General features: G+C 50.3%; 8 protein-coding genes across 8 annotated transcripts; 2 read left to right on the forward strand and 6 right to left on the reverse strand.

Moving 5' to 3' along the window:
* Positions 1 to 18: 18 nt before the first annotated feature.
* On the reverse strand, positions 19 to 1,521 carry An09g02720 (uncharacterized protein; the record flags this gene model as incomplete). The annotated part of the gene is made up of 1 exon (XM_001393549.3): positions 19 to 1,521. One exon carries the CDS (start codon positions 1,519 to 1,521, stop codon positions 19 to 21), a length of 1,503 nt encoding a protein of 500 aa, XP_001393586.1.
* Positions 1,522 to 2,148: 627 nt separating this feature from the next.
* Positions 2,149 to 3,043, forward strand: An09g02730 (uncharacterized protein; the record flags this gene model as incomplete). Its single annotated transcript, XM_001393550.1, has 2 exons — positions 2,149 to 2,603; positions 2,671 to 3,043. 2 exons carry the CDS (start codon positions 2,149 to 2,151, stop codon positions 3,041 to 3,043), a joined length of 828 nt encoding a protein of 275 aa, XP_001393587.1.
* A 150-nt stretch (positions 3,044 to 3,193) lies between these two features.
* On the reverse strand, positions 3,194 to 6,500 carry An09g02740 (uncharacterized protein; the record flags this gene model as incomplete). The annotated part of the gene is made up of 3 exons (XM_001393551.1): positions 3,194 to 3,745; positions 3,799 to 6,366; positions 6,420 to 6,500. The coding sequence occupies 3 exons, from the start codon at positions 6,498 to 6,500 to the stop codon at positions 3,194 to 3,196; spliced, it is 3,201 nt and encodes a 1,066-aa protein (XP_001393588.1).
* Positions 6,501 to 6,944: 444 nt separating this feature from the next.
* An09g02750 (hypothetical protein) lies at positions 6,945 to 7,369 on the reverse strand (the record flags this gene model as incomplete). Its single annotated transcript, XM_059749682.1, has 2 exons — positions 6,945 to 7,130; positions 7,184 to 7,369. The coding sequence occupies 2 exons, from the start codon at positions 7,367 to 7,369 to the stop codon at positions 6,945 to 6,947; spliced, it is 372 nt and encodes a 123-aa protein (XP_059601351.1).
* A 763-nt stretch (positions 7,370 to 8,132) lies between these two features.
* Positions 8,133 to 9,385, forward strand: An09g02760 (hypothetical protein; the record flags this gene model as incomplete). Its single annotated transcript, XM_059749683.1, has 3 exons — positions 8,133 to 8,886; positions 8,977 to 9,051; positions 9,159 to 9,385. 3 exons carry the CDS (start codon positions 8,133 to 8,135, stop codon positions 9,383 to 9,385), a joined length of 1,056 nt encoding a protein of 351 aa, XP_059601352.1.
* Positions 9,386 to 9,394: 9 nt separating this feature from the next.
* An09g02770 (uncharacterized protein) lies at positions 9,395 to 12,385 on the reverse strand (the record flags this gene model as incomplete). The annotated part of the gene is made up of 2 exons (XM_001393554.3): positions 9,395 to 9,473; positions 9,546 to 12,385. 2 exons carry the CDS (start codon positions 12,383 to 12,385, stop codon positions 9,395 to 9,397), a joined length of 2,919 nt encoding a protein of 972 aa, XP_001393591.3.
* Positions 12,386 to 13,347: 962 nt separating this feature from the next.
* Positions 13,348 to 16,730, reverse strand: An09g02780 (uncharacterized protein; the record flags this gene model as incomplete). Its single annotated transcript, XM_001393555.3, has 2 exons — positions 13,348 to 16,572; positions 16,719 to 16,730. 2 exons carry the CDS (start codon positions 16,728 to 16,730, stop codon positions 13,348 to 13,350), a joined length of 3,237 nt encoding a protein of 1,078 aa, XP_001393592.3.
* A 613-nt stretch (positions 16,731 to 17,343) lies between these two features.
* An09g02790 (uncharacterized protein) lies at positions 17,344 to 18,956 on the reverse strand (the record flags this gene model as incomplete). Its single annotated transcript, XM_001393556.3, has 2 exons — positions 17,344 to 18,796; positions 18,838 to 18,956. The coding sequence occupies 2 exons, from the start codon at positions 18,954 to 18,956 to the stop codon at positions 17,344 to 17,346; spliced, it is 1,572 nt and encodes a 523-aa protein (XP_001393593.3).
* Between the last annotated feature and the right edge of the window lie 468 nt (positions 18,957 to 19,424).

Here is a 19,424-nt window from a genome sequence, read left to right on the forward strand (position 1 = left end):
CAGGGAGGTAGCATCAGATCATTGCATGCTATCTACGAAAGCTTTCAGGCGGGAGCTGTCCTTGGTCGCGATGAAGTAGGTACCGCCAACGTCGGTCCAACTTACGCTGTTCGACCAATAGTTCCTCTGCTTGACTTTCAGTAGATTAATGGGCGAGTTGAGATTGCGGGATTGGATTTTGTGTCCCGCGGGCACAAAGGATTTCAGGGATACGATCTGGCACCCTTCCTTCATATCCAAGAAGTGATTGATTAGTTCGTTATTCAATTGCGGAGTGAACGCCTGATTATTGATCAAGATGACATCAGCGCGTTTCAGAACATCGATAATGGGCTGCTCCTTCAGGAAATCACCCCTAACGAGGTGCGTCTTCCCGGGAGCGATGCCCCATAGCCGACATCGTGACCTGAATTCCGCCTGCTGCAGATCAGCCAGGTCACATGCATTGTCCATCATTTCACAGCCCCAGCTTTCACATCCAATCTCAAGCGCCGCTTGGAGGACAACGTTACCAACCCCGGAGCCCAGGTCGACAAAAACTTGACCGGACTTTAGCCCCGTTTCCTTGAATATAGTGCTAATGAAGCGCGGAAGAAGTTCTCCATACACGTTGTCCGTTCCGTTCTCATACTGGCGAAGCGACTCGACCCGAGGCGAGACAGTGCGCGAGTATATTTGATTCAGGATCCTTTCCACGTGAGGTAAATTAAGGCGGCTCGTCGAATCCAGTTTCTTTGCGATACTGCCATCACGCCTTAACCGTACGATTGCCTCATTGTACTCGTTCACAACGCTCCGGAAATCCGCTTCTGATAAATGGGCAAGGGCTCGTCGTAGTCTGCGCTTGATTCCAGTCGATTCATTATTGAATTCGTCTGCCGCTTCGTCTGGGATATAATTCTGTGACACGATGTCGAGGACCTGAACAATGTCGTCGATAGGCTTGAAATCATCATGGTCTCGAGGCACCACAAGGTTATACCTCTCCGGGGCCGAAGTGCTGAGATACTGCAGGAGTAGCTCCGGTAGCGGCTTGGCTGCCCCAAACGCAGGCTTAAAGTTGCCGGCCTTCTGGCGAGATGTAATGTCGGCAGCATGTATCATAGGAAGTGACCGGACGCTATCTTCGGAAAAAGCCTTTAAGGATCGCACGCGCCTAGCAGGGTCTGGTTCCGCGCTATCGCCTGTCCTAGCCCGTTTGCGCACCTCAAACGAAGAGTCCGTGTCGCTCGCATCGTCATCGCTCGAGAGCCGTAATTCCGGAGTTTGACGCTTCCGACTCTGCGCCGGTGTGCCATGTCGCCTTTTCGCAGACGGGGGGTCACGGTCCCTGGAGACGGATCTGCTTGCTGATTGTTGCGCTTTGAGCTGAGCAGGAGGGGTTCGGGATGAGGGACCTGGGGTCTGGGACGTGGATCGCGAAGCAGGAGCGGTTCGCGTCTGAACAACCTTGCGGATCTGAGGCTTCTTCGGTTGTAGAGAAAAGGCGCCTCCTTTCTGGAGGTGGTCGAAAAATCCCATATGGCAAGACAAACGGGAGTCGCACTATAGGGGAGCGGGGCGGCAAAAGAGATGACAGCGATGCGCTGGAAGATATACACAGAAGAGAATATAATATATACGACGAGTAGGATATGTACGACAAGACAACAAACGGCAAGGGGAATAGTTAGCAGGCTCTAGTGAAAGAGAGATTCATGCAAGATGCACGCCCGAACGGCAGTGGCACCCACGAAGCGGGAGGCGGAGAAAGTCACTCTCCGATTCCTCCGAGTCACCTGATCCGCCGCTCTGTTTACTACAGCAAAAGCAGCTCTGTCCAGAATGCAAACGCACCAAACAATGCAAACAAGCTCATGATATCAGGATCGCAATTTAATCGATTATCATCATAATCACCACTAGAATTCAATATCATACCATTCAATCCAGCAATTGCGCTTCAACACCCCCAAACACCACATCAACGTATATCCAACACAATCACTGTCACATAGTGTCTGTGACCCACCTTAGTCGTTCACCCTAACGGCCCTCCACACACCAGAAACCCAACACCATTCATCCATCCGCCCACCTCCGACTAAACACCGAGATCATCGTCGCATCACAACTCTCTCCAATTGATTCAATCCCAGACCTTTCAAAATGCCACCACCACCAACACCACCCTCTCGCGCTCCCCCTCCACCCCCAACCTCCCGGTACCGAGTCCTACCCCCCGACCTAGCCAAAGCGCGCCGCACCACCCCCTCACCCCCCCAACCGCAACAGACACACCAACAACAACAACATCAACAGCCCAAATCCCACCCCCGACCTTCCTTCTTCAGCCACCTCCGCAACAGCTTCGCCTCTCTCCCCCGTCCCTTCCGTTTCATGGGCACCCTCCTCCCACTCATCCCCATCGGCCTCTTCTTCTCCGAGCACGTCTGTCAAGTTATGTGGGTGCGCGGACCCAGCATGACGCCCTACCTGAATGAAGACTACGACCAAATGCAGACGAAGAGCGATATAGTCCTTGTGAATATGTGGGGCGGGGGTGGGTTGTGGCCGTGGGAACGGAAGAGGAGGTTGGAGAGGGGGATGGTGGTTACGTTTCGGTTTGTTCCCTTCCCCGTGGTTTCTGTGGTGTATGTTTTAGTTTTACTAATGGTAAATGTGTGCTAGATCTCCCGCAAACCCCCGACACATGGCCATCAAGCGTATCATCGGATTACCCGGAGACCAGATCACGACAAGAGAGCCCTGTCTGAAGGAGTCGCAGATTGTGCCGTATAATCATGTGTGGTTGGAGGGTGATGCGAAGGATCCGAGGAAGACGCTGGATAGTAATTCCTATGGGCCCGTGAGTATCAGTTTGATTACAGGGAGGGTGATGGCTGTGCTGCATCCGCAGTGGAGGTGGTTGGATTGGTCGGATTGGGAGAATGGGGTGGTGGAGGGTGACGTGGAGCGCAAGTTTGGGGAGGGTTATAGGCAAGAGGTGCGCGATCGCGTAGTCAAGGAGGCTGTGAAGTTGGAGAGGCCGTTTTTGGAGTGAATGTTCCGATGTATTTATGTATTTATTATGCGCTGTACATAGACGATTGATTTCTCTGCTCTGTATATTAATTACTATAGAGAAGCATCATGGAGCGGTAGATCTGCCTGCAGACATTACTACTATATATTATACTAATAACATCCGGTGTTATGTGACTATCCGCACATCCTCCGGTTGATCCTCCTGTAAGCGATTAATCTCAGATGCTATACTCAGCACCCACCGGTCCTTCTCGACGCGACTTCGCGCTTTGAACACAATGGTCCGCCCGTGGACTCCGAGAGTCGACACTTGCTTTATCTTTTGCTTCGTTTGGCCCTTGACTCCGTGCTCGCGCGCCCGGAACAGGTTCTTCTTTAGTGGCTGCCAGATAACGAAGGTGATCGCCGCGTCTTCATCACTGCTTGTATATGCGTCTGAAGAGAGGTACACGCGGGGCAGGGCGTGATGGCCTGGATGGTTACTGTCGAATGTTTGGTTCGCGTATAGGAGGTCAGACTCTGCCATAAGACCGGAGTAGATGTAACAGTCTTGGAGGTCGATGGAGGTCTCCAGGTTTTGGTGTATGTGGGGGACTTCGACGCCATTCCGCTTTCTGAGGGAGCTGCGGAATATCAATAGTTTTCCGGCTGTTAGAACAACGTGGGTCCTCTTGAAGGTTGAGTGGCGACGGGGTTTTCGGTATAGATGCCCGGATATCTGAAGGCTCATGTTAGTACCATCAGTGAAGATTTAAGCAAGATACCACATACTTTGATTGTCCGACAGTCTGACAGAACGCATATGTTGTGCAACAAAGGCGACGCTTCCGCCTTCTTGACCTCCCACTTCTTAGCGAACTGTCCCATGATGGATTCTAATTCCTCGTCGATCCCCAGAAGTTCCAAGTTACGCTGTCTGAGAGCCTTGAGCTCGGCTGCATCGGTCGCGATTCTGCCTTTCCAGTATTTCACTAAAGCTTCAAGTCGTCTCATCCATTCCTTCTTAGTCACGTCATTGTATGCTTGGAAACGGACCACAAGGTTGTTGTCCAGAAGCATCTCAAAGGTTCTGTCATCGTTGAATTGCTGTGTTGCACCGTCGTCCCGGCGCGTGTCTCTTGCTTCGGGATTGAATGCTACATCTGGCCCTGATTCAATGTTCGGATCAGCGGGGCAGCTATCGCGCTGCACATGCCGGACTTCCTGTACCCTGCCGAGGTCAATGAACCCATCAGCGTGCTCAATGTTGTGGATGTTTCTCTGCCGCTGGACAAAGGCTTCTTCGTCATGAGTTCTGATGTGGTCCCTGTTGCCACTCCGCAGCCAAGCGATATCCCCGTCCTGTAGTGGGTATGGATCAACGTCGTAAGAAATAGGTGACGCATCCAGAATTTGTTGCGTTGAAGGCATTTCAGCCCCATCGCGGCAAAGTCTAGGGGGCGCTGGAGGTAACGACCGTGATGGCCGGCAAAAGAATAGGTACTGATCCTGGGTGAAAAAGTACAGCCGCTTAAAGAACATCCTGTTCATCCGCTGATGTACACCCCGTTGGGATGTAAGACGCACCAAGAAGCCTTCTACAGGCTGAGGCTCATCTTCTCTCTCACCATCGTGCTTTGTGTATGTATGATAATGCTGTCTCGGACGTAGTTCAAGCTCGTGACTTGTGTGCATAGCAAGAGAGCCATACATCTTCTCTTCGTTAGCGCCCAGGATCCATTCCAGGCGATCGTACCGTTTCCAAGCAAGCCCCATGATCTCAGTCTTGGACCATTGTTGTAAGACTTCAGCCCACTCAGGACGGTTTTCGAGCATCTTCAGACATCCACGTACTATAGCTGTCGCTGGCGATTCTTCCTGGGCGACAGTACGACTGAGGATTCCAGTACCCTTTCTCTTAGAGTCAAGGGCAGCTTCCAACTGTTCGAAAGGATTGTTGAACACAAGCGACACGCCCAAATCAGGAACATGGATGGGCAGCGATGATGGACGCCGCTTTCCCATAATCTGACTGAGAAAGGTAAACCATTCCACGGCATGCGCGGAGGACTTTGGTCGAATAATGTAGATCTTAGTCCCACGCTTACAGGGACCCCAGAGCACAATTGCCTTGTCCAGATGCGAATAGAGATTCACATTCATTTTCTTTCGCCCCAAGGGTATTTGATAATGCGGGGCGACTCGCGTGCCTGTCTTCTGCACTTCGGGGATAACACGGGTCTTGTACATTTGGAGACAGAACGGGGCATCTTCGTCAGAAGCGAGACGGCATGCCACCAGGTACTCTCGCCATTGGTCCACAACCCTAGTTTCCATTTTCAGACTGTCATTTTCCGAATAGTCATCCGGAAGCTTTTCCTGCACCGTCTCCTCTAGGCGAACAACCATTTTCTCGGCTTTTATGACCTCTCCTTCTTTCATTTTCCGCCTGTATGGCCATGTTCGTGAGAGTTTAGCATGTGTCCTCGACACTCGAGCCAATATTCTTTGTTGTTTGTCCAGCAAGTTGTCATCAAGGTTGTGTTTGGCTGCCTTTTTCGAAAGCTGGTGTAAATGGTCCCTTTTCGATCGACGTCGATGTCCGTTCCGGAGGGGCTCCTCTTCTGATGTCTCGACCTGAGGTTCCTGTTGTTCAAGGTTGGTAGACGATGGAGCAGAGAGCCTTCCTTTGCCTTTGGATCTCGAATCTGGCCTTAGCAACGCGGTTGTGGATCCATAGTCACTAGCGGGTACCATGGGACTTGACTGACTGGCTCCATTCTGGCTAGGGGTACTTAGCGTTTGCTCGCTTGGTCCCTCCCCGGTCTGATCCGGGTCCGTTGTACCAGGCCTTGAAGAGGCCTGACCTCCGTCAATTGGTTCCTGTTCCCTGGCTGTGTAGTATGCGGAGCTCCCATCTTGTCTCCTCATTGACGAGGCTAAGTCACGTTCACGTTTGTTGTCGCCTGAATCCGAAACGACAGCTTCCGAGTCCGTAGTGACACAGGAAATATCGTGATCCTCCTCCAGTGTGTAGGGCACACTACGAAGACTTTTTCGTGGGCGTGCATCTAGATCACTGCTCTCTTCCTCCTGTTCCCTGTCTGTCCTTTCATCCTCCGTGGTGTCTGTAGTTGGTTCGTGTTCTGGCGTCGAATCCTCAGAGTCGGTCTCAGGTTCCTCCGAGTAATGCGCAATGACCGGGTCCGCAGAGAAGGAAACCGTCTTAGACGAATATTTACTAAACTTCATGCGCGTCCTCCACCATGACTTGCGATGGTTCTGCAGCCAGCCCTGGGGGATCGGTCCGATGAAGAACCTCCTATTGGTCATGTGTATATGGTGTGGAGAAGCATGGTGCTTCGCGGATCAGTGCCATTTCAAAGTGTCATGCAAGCGACAGGTGAACGTACAAGTTTCTGAGCAGTGTGCGACTCCGGATCTAGACCTTGACACTGGTCAAGGTGAAAGGAGACGTGTGGATCAGTCGCCATGTTGTTTGTCATTGACGTTTGAATGTATTCATTCAACAGGCTTCTTTCCCCATTCGCATTGTTGCTACTGACTGATCCCACAATGAAGTTCTCATTGCGGATGCAGCGCGCTGCTTCGATCTTCCCCTTAAGTTCCCTGAAACTCCTCCACTCCCCTTCGTCATAGGGAGAGGCCCGCTCTCACATGATCATGACACGTGACCTTAGTGCGCGTCTGATAAGCTTATCGGAAGCTGGATGATTGTACTGATCGAACTTCGCCCTGAAGAGTGATATCTAGATAGATGTTCTTTCGTTGATCATATTTTTCGTCTTTTATTGTATGGATTAGCAGTTACTCCATTGTCAAGCACATGGTACTTTCGCCAAACATAACAACATCAACTACTACGGCAAAGACGATAATCAACCAGCTCCATACTTTATGCTGGTGATGACGTCATATCAGCAGCCCAGCGAGGAACCGGAATTGCCAAGGCGCTCCTGATCTCCTTTTGATCCACCCACCACAAGACCCACATGTACTCCTGGGTTGTCGAGCAGTCGATCTACAGAGTCCGGTCTGGCCGAACTATGCACCACAGTGGTGATGGTCGTAGGCCAGCAAACCTGCCAAGTCTCCATCGCAACCTTTCAATTGCAGATAAATAGTAATACATGTAGCAGAATACAAAAGAACTGACGTGATTGGCTAGACTGCCCCTTGTGACAAGGGTAATAGTCCAAGCATCGGCTGGCCCTGATCTGGGCAACCCGTATTCTGGTGGCAGCATGAGTTTCTTAGCCCAGCCTGTTCTATCATGCCCTAAGCCTAGACGAGGTGAGTATTCGTTGGGAGACACTTCCAGCCGTTGGGGCGATAAAGACATTATGGAACATCAGGGCCAAGGAGTCCAATGTGGGATGGAAACCCCGGAACAAGGGGTCGAGGCTACCGAAGACTCTCGTAGCCTGGTGCTTGCATGCCTGGGCTCCCATCTCGACCGACCCCGCCGCTCGATGATGAGTGCGGACATCATCACCGACTGCCCCTCTTCGCTCGTGCCCCCTGTTGCCCATGGCACCGTCTCTGATCACAGTAGTCCGATGGTGTAACCATATCCATGATGTGTCACCCTATCTTAATTCGCATAACTAAAGCGCAATCCCAGTTTATCAGCGAATGATTAAATAAACTTCACCAATCCATGGAGGCTCTATAGCCTCGCAGTACAGTTCTTCTGGAAAGCGGGGTCACCACTTTATTGTTTCTGAAGCCCTATCCGGAAACTACGCTAAGCTGATCTTTGAAGGGAGCTGGAAAATCACTGAGCCGTGTATGTAATGCTAATTAGCATGTTTTATACTAGCTTATAATCTGTCTAGAACTTACTAGAATATATACGAGCCTAGTCACGGGTTTTCTCAACTTCAACCCCGCATTAGTGATGTCTTGTATCAACCTAGACCATCATTATCTCCATATATCTTTAATCAGTTAGTATAGAAGAGTTTTAATATAAGACATCAGCTATCATAATTCTTGATCCATGTGACATCAATACAACTCCATCGATTCAGAGTGGGAAAGCAAGCGACACATTGCGCTTCTACTAGTCGTTCGGACTGACGGGACTTTTGCCAACCAACATCATGCTATACACGAAGACTTCGCGTTCTACCCCTTTCCCAAATCTCCACCAGAGAAGGAAGAAGAAGAAGAAGAAGAAAGGCAACGCCAACAACAAAGCAGTGATAAAGGCTTGTCTGGGTCTAGCAAATGTTCTTCTTGTGATCACAACATTTGCAGGCGCCTTCACCCTGAACGCCTACTTCAATATAACTTGTCCTGATAGCCTTGCGGCTACTTTATTACACGCTTCCTCTATGCTTTTCCTGAGTGCTCCGTTCGGTCTTTTGATAATCCATCTATTGCTCTTCAGTTTCCCAGATAATGCAAAAGTACCTTTTGCCCTTTTCTTTTGCATTTATCTCCAGTTTCTGATAACTGGTCTGGCACTTGCCACTGCAGTTTTATACCTATCTCTTGCTTTTTATTATTACTCGAACACACGCCTTGTTGGAATAGGAGGCATTGCTATGATCGGTGTTATGGTCACTGTGTCGGTCTTCCATGCAGCGTTCACCACGGTGCACTTATTACTGTCACTTACTCACCAAAGCAAAGTATCGCGAAAGAAAGATGCTGAGAGTCGGCCGCTGGGATCAGAAGGGATATCAGACACAAGTCAGAGGGTCGGGTCAACTGAAGAACCCGTGGAAGAGCAAAAACAGCCAGTTTTCTGTTTCTTGAATCTTGTCATAAGGGTCTATGAAAGCTTTGTTAAGCTGCTGATGGACTACTTCCTTACCATGATTGTCAGTTATGTGGAGCCCTTGAAGTCCGGTGATACGATCTCTTTCTATGCCTTTTATCTTGATTATTGGAGCTGGGAACACCAAAAATACACCATAATCTTCTGGATTTTGCTGGAAGGGTCTGTCACCTGCGCTTTCATTGTGCTGAGTGCGGTTCAGTTACACCAAGTTCCCAAGGCATGCATCCGGCCAAGTCAATAAGTATGAACCGCGGGTCATGGTAGCGACCGTTACTGCCTTCCCACATCGGCGGTGAAACACAGATCTTACTGAACGAGCAAACGTGGTATTGGTGAGAAGTGTACGTTCCAATGGAGGGAAGAGGAGGAAGTCCTCCAGTGTCAGGTTACTTGGCGCCAGGTTCCCCACATGATCTGCAACAGGTTGTCAGACTTCTATATGTGAATACAAAGAATGACGGGAACATGCGCGAGGTGTTTCAGCGTATTATCCTCAAGGTGCAGACCCCCGGGTCGCAACTACCAACAAAGCATAAGCAGGCAAGCCGCGGTTGCCGGCCGACTTGACAATAGGTGCTACCATGATGTAAGCCACGTTACATCAATATCCAAATGGTCTACCAGTCTCGCCGGCGCCCGACTCCCTGCCATCGGGCTGATGTTAAAAAGGTGGAATATTGAATTGGAGTTTCTTATTCCAGTTCCCATTGATGGTATTTAGTAGTACCTTTTCGTGTCTAAACGGGCCAGCAGATGGTCAAAGACTGTTGCAGGCTCCTCCTTGGCAGTAAACGTCGTATCCCACCGATCAAAAGACCTCGACGTAGACTTGATGCCTTCTATACTGCGTAAATAGCCGACAAAGGCAGAGGTTTGTTTCCTAAAGAGATTGTACAATCGACGAACAGCAGGCTCCGCCTCGTGGCGTACTCCATTAATCCCGTCCAGCTGCGAGAGCGGAGCAAAGGTGAGAATTGTTCCAAAGATTTCATCAAGGAGATTTGCGACCTCAGTATGCTTTTTGCTGAGAAAAAGGGCATAAAGCATCTGATCTAAGACGTCTTCATGGTAGTAGCGCAGTCTAGGGACTGAGCTGGCCGCTTCAATCGTACCATTTATATCATGTCGGTCAAGACAAGATTCAATATTCGATAGGGTCTCCTGAAATCGTCGCCATGTAGCTCCAATCCCGACATGGAAGCAGTAGTCGCTTACGGCTAGCACAAAATGCTGCGCATCCACCCGGAATTTCTGGAGCACATTCCGCGTATCACCTGATAGGGAGTCTCTCGCAGTTGAATCTCGAATGAGACTCCTAACAACTGATACCATGCGTAGCAGTCGGAGCAAATGCTTGAAGAGACGGTCATATTTTTCAAGAGAATTCGAAGTCAATATTGTCTCCAGCACAGGCAAGGGTTTGTACTGGAGACGAAGGAAATCAAGCGCCTCAATGGCATTTGGGTCTTTGCATTTCACAACCTCCTCATCCGTTAGGTCACGGATAGAGAAGCTAAGGCCACCAGGTAGCTCCTTTTCATTCCACAGTTTAGAGTCCATCGACGGGTCCAAGCGTTTTTCCGCATCATGGCATTCATTAAGTAGACCCATCAGTACCAGCCGTAATTCTGAACTGGCTGGAGGCCATGTATCTCGGCTTCCCAGGCGTAATCCAGCGTGAACGTCACTCCTCACTACACCAGCTTTGCGCTCTCCGCTTTCCATGTCGGGATCAAAAAGGGAATCAGAGAGACGAGAGGTGAAATAACCATCACCAAGGAGCTGGAATCGCCATTGGAGGTTGAGGTGGGTTCGGAGATGATGCTCTTTAAATAGTAGATGGAGACAAGAGAAATCGATCAATAGCGCCTGAGAGCAGAGGAGAGGCGCCAAAGATAGGTAATATGATGAGGTCAGTTCCGGACCGAAGTTGCTATGAGCTGCAGGCTGTTCAGCATTGCAGTGGACGTTTCCATCAATAAGATGGCCAAGCTGATCTCTAGAGCTTCCATCCATTGGTAACAGCCCTGTGGGATTTGGCATGTTATCGAGGTCGAAGAGTTCAAAAGTGTCTGTGAGCACATCTGACTCCCCAGTCGATTCAGAAGCGTCGGCAACAGATATTCTGCCTGGATCCATATCACCACGGTTGTATTTGAGTATCTCAGAGCGTAGTCTAGCTTCGTACTCTATGGCCTTCTTTTCGATTCTTGTTATATCGGACCACGTACCCGCACATTCAAAAGTGGGCGTAGTAGAACGGTACATCTCATGGTTGGCGACTGGATGTTGAGGGTGATATGTTTTAAGGAGCCTCAGGCTTCGTCCACTCTCGAAAACCAAAGACGCCAGGTCATCAGGGATGAAAGAGGGCATATTATTAGGCAGATACTTGTAGTCAACCCTCGGCGCCTTTGTTGCCTTTCTAGATTTCTCCTGGCTCTCCGCAACGACAAAGCTCCTACCACTCGAAGCCAGGTCTACTGATGCCGTTGTCTCTGGACGAAGGCCAACCCAGGTCTCTACGTGCCTCAGCCAGGGCTCGGCCACTCGACTCACAATCTCGCGTAAGAGAGGTTCTATATGGTCGAATATTTGCGAGAAGTGGGCGGCTCGTTCAGAAACAACAGATATTATCTGTGCCTCGGACACTGCACCATCAATTGCCTCGATCACATTCGCTAGGATGGTCACCACCTTCCCGCATCCATGAAACAGCGCCTTGATCTGAAGGAGAGAGGTAACACTGGCGAATTGTCCGACAAGCTGCTTCTCGAGTGTATAGACAACCACAGCCGCGGCACTCGCAAAGGCCGACCGAGCAGAGAGTTCCTTTGGCCTACTTGGCACCTTATTAGCAAAAACCCGTATTTTCTGCATGTTTGTGCCGCATTGAATCAGCTCCTCAGTTAGCCCATTTAGTGCAACTGATGTTATCCCAGAAATCCGAATATTGTTGTACACTCGTTCGAACTGCTTCTTATGTTCATCATATTTGAAAAACATAGAGCCCCACCCAAGCCCAAGCTTGAGCAACGCCTGGAAGAACACATCTCGCCTGACCATAAACCTCTGTGTCTGTGTTCCCACCTTTGCAGCTTGCCGTGCCAATGCAGCATCAAAGCCTTTCGCACCGGATTCGCTAAAGTATGCCGAAACAGGTTCGCGATATGTCCGCTCGCGGTATTTCTCCCAGGATTTCAGCAAATCGCAGCGCTCCTGCTCGATATCTTGATTTCCAAGTGCCCATATATCCTCCGGCTCGTCTTCAATGTCCTGCTCATCGGTAGTCGCAATAAGTTGGTTCTCACTTGACGTATCGTTATCCAACTCCAGCGTCTGATCCCCATCCAATAAGTCGGTACCGAAAGGATTAAGGCTAGGGATTTCCGTGCCGAATTTGTCGAAGATGTTCAAAGGAGACTCGAAAAAAGCACTCGAAAGATCAGGTAATTTCTCGTCCCACCCCAAGCGTTCCAACGGCTGTAGAGACTGTAAGGTAAACTTGGAGACCCTCCATAGACCCTGGCTGGAGAACGGGTCTGCAAGCGGGTCCTCCGGATCCATTGTCCTCTAGCAATACCGAGTTGTAGATGCTGTACAGGGCAACGGGTCGCAAACGATCGCGTAATCGCGGGGTTCAATGGGAGCGGCACTGCGGTAAAAGAAAGCGCTGGACAGTAAGAGGTCAAGACAGCTGCAAGATGCGATACCAGGTCAGTACGATAATTAATGGTCCTTAACACGGTAAATAACGTGAGATGACATACCGTAAGAGGTAGGTGTTGGATCAACGCGACGTCGATTGAGTATAGGTGTTAGTGCGCTGCTTCAAATGACAAGAGCGCCATGAGGGATACAGAAGCGAAGCAGCTAGTTGAAGACGCGTTGCTGCTACCTGCATGGCCATGAGTGTTGTGTATAGAAGCTGGCCGTTGAATTGGCCCAGAAGTTCGTAGGCAGTCACGTGGCTCGATGTTACTATCTGCTGATAAAGCCGTTTAAGGATCCTGATAAGGAACCATTTGGTCAACTAGCGCAAATGTGGTTATCAATTATAAAGAAGGACCATGTCATGGTAGCTACTTGGTTTTCGAGGTTCTGCACTTTAATCCTCGGTAGAATACAAGTCTCATATACCAGTCACTAGTATTACTATCCAAACCTCGAACATATGTACACATCCTCCACATACTGCTTATTATCTGATCATGCAGCATTTGTCTATTATATTTACAGCCTTGAATTTTCGGGTTTCGTCGCCTGCCCTGCTACAACTTATGCAGCATCTAGAAGCCCCGTCCCCTGTGCACACAACTGGATGAGTCAGCCGGAGAACGTACGCGTCTTCAGCGTCACGGCGAGGAAACAATGCTTCAGTTTATCAGGGTCAAAGGGGCTCTCCGCGTTCTCGTATGGCAGACGGGCATCGTAGGGGCCGCATCTGGCATGCTAAGGGGTATTTTTCCGATGGGCGGTAGACTCGCTGGATAGCATCACATAGCCATAGCAGGCTCCAACAGGGGCGGTCATTGGGTTGGGATACTCGGGCTGATGCCAGGTTTGCCATTCATATTGGTTTGTTCCTTCTTCAGATTCCTGATCATCGTTTCCAGCCGGCGACGTTCTTCTTGTTCCGATTTAAGGATCTTCATGTTCTCAATACGCGTGTCCCGCATCATCTTCTTGAACTCATTCTTCAGCACCATCGTCGATGTGCTCTCATAGTGGCCATCGCGACCACTACCCATCCAGCTGATCCGTTCCTCGTTAAGCTGAGTCTCGAGTTGCTCGCAGCGATCCCGTAGCGCATCAATAACACTCTCGAATCTCTCGCGTTCTTTCTCGAACTCGATACTAGCCTTCGTCATTGCTTCATAGTCGTCAACGGTCTCCCGCAGTTCTTTTTGGAGTGCTTCCACCCGGTTCTGCAGGTCGCTGCTGCCAGGCTTTCCGGCCTTAAGCGCTGCCAACTCCTCGGCAAGTTCCAGGTTCCGGGTGTTCAGCGCATCAAATTCCCTTTGAATGGCAGGATTGGCTGTAATATCGGCCGCACGCTGGGCTCGAGATCCATAGGCACCATCAAGCTCGGCCTTCGCCATTGTCAGCTCAGTTTGGGTCCGTACAACTTCGCCTTCCATCTCAGTCAACTCCGCCTGCAAGCGCGTGGCGTTCTCCTCAGCACGAGTGCGTGCCTCCGTAGTTTGTTTGAACTGTGACTCGAGCACCTCTACATCGGCTCGAAGCTGGTGTAATAGAGTTTCCAGGCGTGAGACCTCACCCTCGGCCTGCACACGTGCTTCAACTGCTTCCTTCAGCTGGGGTTCCATTTCGGCCCGAAGTTGACCCAATACAGCTTCCAGACGAGCGACCTCGGTCTCGGCCTGTGTCCGGGCTTCCGTAGCCTCCTTTATCTGGGCATCTGATTCATTGCGCATCAGTTGCATGGTCTCCTCGAGTTGCAGGATCTGTTGTGTCGTGCGTTCGTGCGCTTCAGAGGCCTCCGCCTTCAAAGTTACCTCACTCTGCAGTTGACTGATCGTCTCCTTCAACTCCGCAATTTCACTGTCTGCCTGCGCGCGCGCTGAAGCAAGCTCTTCAGCGTGAGTATCAGCTTGAGAACGGAGGTGTTCAAGACGGGCCGCCTCAGCAGCTGCAATCTTAGCATCGGTTTCACCTTGAGTCTGGTCGAGCACACTTTGCAGGCGTGTGATTTCTGCCTGAGCCTGGGAGTGCGCTGCAGTGAGCTCTTCCGTGTGAGTACTGTGCTGAGACCGTAATTCTTCCACGTGAGCTTCTAGTCGGGAAAGTTCATTCTCTGCTCGGGCTCGCGCGTCGTGAGCCTCAGCGTGTGACTCCTTTTCGCGTTCGAGGTCCTGAATGATACTTTGCAAGCGTTCGACTTCCGCTTCAGCGCGCGCGCGCGCCTCTTTTTCGGACGCCATCGCGCCAGAAACATCCTCCATCTTGTGCTCTTCCTTGCGGTTTTCTAGCTCCTGTTGCATAATCTTCAGCTGTTCCCATGCCTGATCCAGCTCCTCCCTCGACCGTTGACCTTCGCTCTCTGATAGCTCGAGGTCTTTGCGTACATGGGTCAGTTGTTCAGCTAGCTCAGCGATGTGCGCATCTCTCTCTGCGTCTGATTTGGAGTTAAGTTCTCTCTGTTGCTGGATTTGTGTCGTGAGGATGCTCTTTTGTTCAAGCAGTTTGTCGATCCGTCCTTCAAGTCCACTGATTCCTGCACTGAGGTAGGCGAGGTGTTCTGCCGCGTCGCTTTGAGACGAATCTGGTGGGGGTGGTAAAGTTTGAGTATGCGGTATCCCAGACTGTTGGACAACGCTGTACAGTCGTGCGTTAATCTCTTCTAATTGCTCGTGATCGTAGTCGACACCCCTGGCCTGGGACGAACCGCCGGAAGCGCTCGAGCCAAGCATGTCCAATCCCTCTTCGATATATGCGAGGTGTGCTTCGCACGTTGCTGTAGGATAGTCTGGATCTTGACCTTGAGAGGGTTGCGGGATAGGAGCAAGACCGCTGTCTGGGTTCGACTGGAGGATCATATTCCGTAGCCGTCCACTTAGATACTCCAATCTTCTTTCTGTATCTTGAATCGCCTCTAACCCAGCGCTGCCCAACCCACGTCCGTTCCGCGCCTCGGACCCGTGAGCCTCATCCATATACTCGATCGGTTTGTAGAGGCTCCGCTCGTCGAAGTCGTGCATGCTACCATGCGTATTGGGGCTGGCGAGGGTCTCAGGTGTATCAGCCATATTGCCTTGCAGGTTTTTCTTCAGGCCCTTATGTGTCATTTGCAAGATCCCAGCTGTATGCTCAAGTAACCTGTTGTTGACTTGCTGTACTCTCTGCTCCAGATTCCAGACCTCCTTAGCCAGCTCTTCGCATTTCCGCGTGCTTTGCGCGAGCTCTTCCTCCGTCTTATCCGGGGTGGAGCCGTTGGGCCCCAGAAGGCTCCGACGAGAATCGGGGGACGAGTCCAGGTCATATTCTCCGCTCGTCCGGGGGCTCTTGGTGGTGTAAAGTCGGCTGAGCGACATGGCCGCATCGCGCAACTTCATTTCCAGGGCCAAATTCCCTTTGGCGGCATTCAACCTGCTAGACAAGAATTTGTGCTCCTTCTTCAAGCCCTCCACTTCCTCCAAGGACAAGATCTCGTAGTGTGTGCTATCGGTCATGGCGGTCTCGGTCAATAGGTACATGGCGACGGGATCATGGGCATTGCGCAATGTTGAGCTTTGTGGGTTGGTGGGCTTCGGATGATTGTAAGGCGAATTCTCCACGGGTTGCGAGTTCAGGGCGTTGCGGTAGCCATTCATCAGGACGTTGGTTGGCGGCGGCTGCGACGGTTCGGCATAGTAGGAGGCAGTATCATACTGCGTCGGTTCGCCATATGACGACCGGGGAGATTGAATGTCAAAAGTACTCATGGTAGCGATTTCAGCATGAACCAACAACGGCCAAAGAAGCAAGCAGGAGTTCGCAGCGGTTAATTGAACTGGCGGATCAACAAACAGTCGCCATCCTCCGCGCCAGCTGGATAACCGCCAGAGAAATTTGGGGCCGAGTGATGAACAGGTAGATAGATGGAAGACAATCAGTTCATGAGACAAACACAATCGCAGACAAAGGGATATAGCGCACAAAGGAGTGGTGTTGCAAGTGTCCACCAGACTCCGCCAACGAACGGGTCCCAGTGCTATACACAGCCCCGGACGGGAGTGGCTGATGTCACGTGACTAGTTCAGGGGAAACAGTTCTGTTGGCGCTTTCACTCCGTTGACATTTGACAGACTCTTCACCAGATCCTTTGCCTGCTACGTGGCGTCTCTCTACAGTTGTTGCTTTCGGCTTTTTGCTTGGGGGAATATCTAGTAGCGCTCACCTTTCCAGACATTATGGTATCCTAACAAGATTGTCATTTTTCTGCCTCTGGCACGCGTCTAGCCATTGGTCAGCCCCAGATAAACATTACAGGTATTCATCCTACCCAGCCACCAGCCACCAACGGCGGTTGGCAGTAGTAGGGGTAAGTAGTACGAGTACTACTTGCCCCGAGACGTTCGTTCTGTTTTCTTGAAGTGGACTCCCGGCCACATGGGCAATCCAGGGGCCCCGGGCCGAAGCAGACCCACAATCAACGGTATTCTGCAGAATTCTTGGTTCAGGCCATTGAACGAGGGCTACCATGGTTAGTTCGTATCAAATTTGATCCATCGGTCTATGTATTACTTTTGATAGTCAAATTCATATACAAAAGTAGCTCAGTCTCATCATAGACACGCGGTGACTCATGCTTGGAATCGATAGTAGTCGTAACCCTGGCGACCAGATGATATATTTTCGGAACTGCCCCCAATGAATGACGGAGAGGGAGAAACAGAATTGTGCCTGACTCAGTAGTAGTAGCAGCCTCCATAAGCAAATTTGCCAGTACCATTCTCTCTAACCCGCCGTCAATAACTGCCATACGCGATCAATTTATGTCTGGTCCCTACTAAATGCGCTAACTAATCACTGGTAGCCCACCGAAACAACCGATTCTCCATCAATGCCCGCTGATAGCCTGGCCGCAAACTAATCTGCATATCCCAGTCTCCCCCCGGATCTGCGGGAAGAATGAGGCAAAAATCTTCAAGTAAACCAAAAAACAACCGGAATCCCGTGATCTTGCCCAAATCCGGACCCCAATCTAGGTCGTGAACCTTCAAGTGTCGAATGCTCGAATATGAGAAATCTCCTCCTTTGATATTCATCTGGCTCCAGTCCCGTTGTTGCTGCATATGAGCGAGTAGCCCACGAACATATCTGTCATCAACATCCTGCAGTTTCTTGCGCATGTTCATAGCCAGGTTTGTGATTTGTTTTAGCTCGTCTTTATCGAGACCCACCTCACTGGCTACAAGATCGACCCTTTTCTCGTGAACGTAATTGATTAGTTCGGATCGAGAAACAAGTACCATAGTAAGCAGGACCCCGATATAGTGCTCCGGCCAGGGTGGATGCATTCGGGAACGGAGGTTTGCAACAAATGCGACGGTGTAATCGTGATCATCCTTCAAAGCGAGTTCGGCAGGTTTCGTCTGCTGAAGACAGATGGATAGTAACGCTGTGAGCACGTCGTTGCTCGATATAAAAGCCCCGGGCTCTTTACTTAGCATGTTGTCTCCTTCGGGATGTGATAACAGCACAGAAGTGCAGATGTCTTTCAGGACTTTCACCTTGCGGATAGGAATTCGGAATCGAAACGTATTCAACTCCGACGCCATTGACGTAGTGGCTGTGGACCACGTATTCGAATCCAGACAATGGAAGGTCTCCTCGGGAGTGTATGTCTCCCAGAATGTATTTAACGGTCGTTTTTCTGCGGTAGTACTGGGCGAGGCTAGCTGACGGCGCAATTCAAACTCGAACCGTTGAGGTCCCACATGCTTCTGTTCATTTCGGCAGCACTCTGACAGCAGTTCCAGAATATTCCCGATCCCTGTGCCGTCTGCAGCCATGTGGTTGAAACTGAGGGATAGGATAATGCCATCGACCATGACATTCGCAACGAAGCGCAGTATGGGCTGGCTTTCTTGGGGATCCATCACCGTTAGCAAAGGGGCATATCGCTCGGAATATTGCAGGTCTTCGGCCCCAGTACAAGATGCAGTGGCTAGCATTGACCGGACAGATTCATTTAAGTAATGTCTGATTTGCAGCATAGGTATGGACTGGGACTTGGCTGACGGAGGCTGGATGCAGTGGACATTGTCATGGTTCTCATCGTGGGAGGGCGCCACATCTTTTGCTAGGAACGGAAGTTGATTGATCAAGGTTGTGAGACCCTTCTGGATCGACTCAACGCCGGCCTGTGGATTTTTCAGGAGGAAAGAAAGATAGAAAGTGAAATACACCTTTGGGACTGTGTGATCCACTGGCGAGAGGAGCTGAGATGATGAGTCAGGGAGAGTCATTTGCCTGGTGGATTTCTTGGGTGGAGGAAGAGTGAAAGTACATACACACGATTGCAGATGGGTGGTACGCCCCTGAGCAGATAAAGGGTCAAATGAGCGTCGTGACTTTTCTTGTCACTGGTGGAATGATGGACGTACTTTGGTTCAGGCCGGTCCCATGACATTATTAAGACGTGATCAGAGCACATGCTATCTATCTACCTTGTGAAAAAGGTTACAGTTGTTGTTATAGCCGACTAGCTTTTGAATACATCGTGTCTGAGGAATCTGCATAAACATGAGAATAGTAAATTGACCGATATATAGAATGTTCCTCTGTCATGGAACAAAGCCATGTGCAGCCTGTAGAGCAATTCCTTGCGCATATTTGGCTATTGGCACGCAACGCTATTTTCATGGTCAATATGATCAGTGTATCAGTAGAACAATATTACTGCTTGCGTATCAGAACCCCGAGTTATTATCGACCATTGTCACAATTTTACTGAAATAGTGAGTATATCAGTGTTACTTGGAGCTTGAGACACGAGTAGCACTGGCCTATGCGCTAGTTTAAAAAATCTGTTCTGCAGCTTCGTCCGGAATCCTGTTTCAAGTCTGGATTTGACTTCGATGTAAACCTTATCAATTTC

Source organism: Aspergillus niger (assembly GCF_000002855.4).
Source record: "Aspergillus niger supercontig An09".
Taxonomy (NCBI): Eukaryota; Fungi; Ascomycota; class Eurotiomycetes; order Eurotiales; family Aspergillaceae; genus Aspergillus; species Aspergillus niger.